The sequence below is a fragment of the Aplysia californica genome, unplaced genomic scaffold (genome assembly GCF_000002075.1).
Source record: "Aplysia californica isolate F4 #8 unplaced genomic scaffold, AplCal3.0 scaffold01230, whole genome shotgun sequence".
NCBI classification, from domain to species: Eukaryota; Metazoa; Mollusca; class Gastropoda; order Aplysiida; family Aplysiidae; genus Aplysia; species Aplysia californica.
In genome coordinates this window covers 106,108-107,351 of record NW_004798500.1, presented here as the reverse complement: position 1 = coordinate 107,351, position 1,244 = coordinate 106,108, and the positions used below count along the sequence as shown (strand labels likewise).

The 1,244-nt window shown below is 44.2% G+C and overlaps 1 protein-coding gene across 1 annotated transcript in view; it reads left to right on the top strand.

Annotated features, from left to right (window-relative positions):
• Window positions 1–1,149: 1,149 nt before the first annotated feature.
• Window positions 1,150–1,244, top strand: part of LOC106013757 — a gene marked incomplete in the record, with an annotated part of 3,924 nt that continues 3,829 nt past the window's right edge. The window contains 1 exon segment of the mRNA XM_013090339.2: window positions 1,150–1,244. Coding sequence (XP_012945793.1) covers window positions 1,160–1,244 — 85 coding nt within the window.

Sequence of the window (1,244 nt, the reverse complement as noted above, 5' to 3'; positions counted from 1 at the left end):
GTGCGTGTGTGTGTGTGTGTGTGTGTGTGTGTGTGAATGTGATTTTTCCATGACAGTGCTAATGCTATTCTAGTCTTTCCTGGCGCAATGCAGCCTATTTTGGACTGATTCGTCACAAAGTAATGAGACTGTTTGAGCGTTCTTGTAGGAAAGACGAGAGCAAAATAATTAAATATTTGGAGAAAAAAGCCAGATTATTATAAGGGCAAGCGGGCTAACCCAGATTTCGGGGGTTTCCAAAAATCTCGACATACACCAAAAGTGGGCCTTGCCCTACCTATAGGAGAAGTTTGGTTTCATTGGTGTGTATATTCGTTTGATTATAGAGAAAACTCTCCTTGTCTTTTAAAGAAACTGAAAAAGGGATAAAACTTTACCTTCGATTTTCTCAAAACATCGGTTTTTTTCGGGATAGTCCCATATTGTGCTTAAAAGTGACCATTTTCTCGAAGACTGTAACATATTATAGACTAGATCTAACCCTTTTTGTATTTTTCCTCTCGTTTCATTCCAGTCAACGTTCTGTCTCTTCCTGGGTGCGTTCCGAGGACAAGTCACTCCCACAACTCGAATCAGTGATGGTGACATCTCCTACATCTTATTGCGGAAAGAAATGCTTCTGCTGCTGACGGTTTCGTTTTAGAAGAGGTTTTAAGGCGCTCGCAACTGCATAAGGTCATATGAGCGCCAGAAGATTAACTAGAGGCGTTACAAGAGAGTAAACAAACATAAGAAAAGAAGAGGGGGAGATGAGGACGATAGATCTTTGATAGGAAAGAAGAAGCAAACCACACCAGAGCACCCGCCAACCACCCACCCTGGACTGCTGACAGTTTGTTTCCGGACCAGTGACTCTTGCTGTAGTCACCCGAGATAGTAACAGTATTCGATAGTGGGATAAATCACTGCAACTGCAATACTGGACAGCGAGACAACTTGGACTGATCTCAGAGGATTTTCACTTTGACAAGAACTCTTGAATTCCTGCCACGCTGTATATATAACATGAATGTGTACTACTAGTCTGCTAATTCTTAGACTCCAGCCGCAGACAAACGGGTACGGTACCCGCTTCATCAAAGCCTGATCTCTAGCCGGCTTACAAACTGTGATTTCGGCACTGTCGTCTAGAGTCTCTGACCACCCCCCCCCAACAATCATGGCATCCGCCTACCTCGGCCCTGAAACACATCGGCCTCTGTCGGTGATATCCGAAAGTTTCCAGTCTCGGTACCGGATACCCA